Consider the following 1,255-nt stretch of genomic DNA (forward strand, 5'->3'; position numbering starts at 1 on the left):
GCTTCTTGCCACTAGGCCACCAGAGCTCCCCTCTCTAGTTATATTTATATTTCTACAATAATGGTCTTATTCGTTATTTGTCCTTATGGGACTAATTTAGTTCATTCAGCATAATGCTCTCCAGTGCCTCCCATGTTATGTAGCAATTGTTGAAAAAAAAATTGATTATCGGATCTGTTTTAAAGGGAGTGTTCCTGCTGTTTGGCCTGAAATATCTTTTCTCTATAAGAGATAAAAGCTGAGAAAAAAGAGCAGAAAGGAACCTTAGTACCGCCAAAAAAGAAGAGCCGGAAGCAGAGTGTGTCATTCTGTGGATCCAGGTCCCTCTGACATGAGATTTCCAAGATCATCTGGCAAACAGATGCGGAAAGGAGACAAGGACCTTCCCCCAGAGACAACAGAGAAAGGGGGCCTTTCCCTACAGTTAATACTCTAAATTCAGCCATCTAGTCTCCTGAACTACGGAGACTAAATTTCTTTGTGAAAGCCATTCATTTAATGTTACTTCTGTTATAGCAGCCCTAAGTAAGTAAGACAACACCTAACAACAATGAATATTGAAATAATCTCTGGGATGATTGTTGAGGTCTATGTTAAACCCAGAAATATTCAAAGGAAAGTAAATTTAAAGAGGAAAGAAGAGTAGAAGGTAGTATTGATGCAATTATAGAACAATGCACTCAAGTCATTAATGAGTTAGAAAGAACAGTTCTCGGCCGACTTGAATGATAATGCCATGTTAAGCAATGACGAGAAAGCTGCCACAAGTCGGCAAATGAGAGTCCAAGATGCACTGTGGGCTTCCTCCGAGTCCCTTGTAGTTTCTGACTCGGGTGGACAGTGGATGGGAGGTGGACGTCCCGGTTGAACGGCATTCGGCCGACTGACAGCCAGGGGGCGCTCCAGGCACGTTCCCAGGTCCCCGGGCGAGTCTGCAGGCCGCTTGTGTCCCGCCCGCCACCAGGGGGCGCCGCAGGCTGCCCGGCGCTCTGCTCGCGGGTCGGGGCCTGGGAGAGCCGGCGCAGGGAGCGGCGGAGGCCGGGGGTGGGGCGGCCATGGACCGGTTCTTGTGGACCAGCGGCCTCCTGGAGATCAACGAGACCCTAGTGATCCAGCAGCGCGGGGTGCGCATCTACGACGGCGAGGAGAAGGTACGGCGGCGGCCTGCACGCCCTGGGCCTCCAGGAGAGCCTGGCGGAAGGGGGCTCTCCCGGCGGCCGCGCGGCCCAGCTCCGCCCGGGGCCCGGGCGCCTGC

General features: G+C 51.9%; 1 protein-coding gene across 2 annotated transcripts in view; it reads left to right on the forward strand.

Annotated features, from left to right (window-relative positions):
- Nucleotides 1-1,042: 1,042 nt before the first annotated feature.
- The window catches only part of VPS36 (vacuolar protein sorting 36 homolog (S. cerevisiae)), a 35,134-nt gene continuing 34,921 nt past the window's right edge, over nt 1,043-1,255 (forward strand). The window contains exon 1 of one of the 2 annotated variants that reach the window (XM_006879522.1): nt 1,043-1,151. In XM_006879522.1, the coding sequence (XP_006879584.1) occupies nt 1,056-1,151 (96 nt within the window). In that variant the 5' untranslated portion in view covers nt 1,043-1,055. The remainder of the gene's footprint in view (nt 1,152-1,255) is intronic. The other variant, XM_006879523.1, reaches the window with a different exon arrangement.

This window comes from Elephantulus edwardii, unplaced genomic scaffold (assembly GCF_000299155.1).
Source record: "Elephantulus edwardii isolate Elephantulus edwardi_28Jun2011 unplaced genomic scaffold, EleEdw1.0 scaffold00004, whole genome shotgun sequence".
NCBI classification, from domain to species: Eukaryota; Metazoa; Chordata; class Mammalia; order Macroscelidea; family Macroscelididae; genus Elephantulus; species Elephantulus edwardii.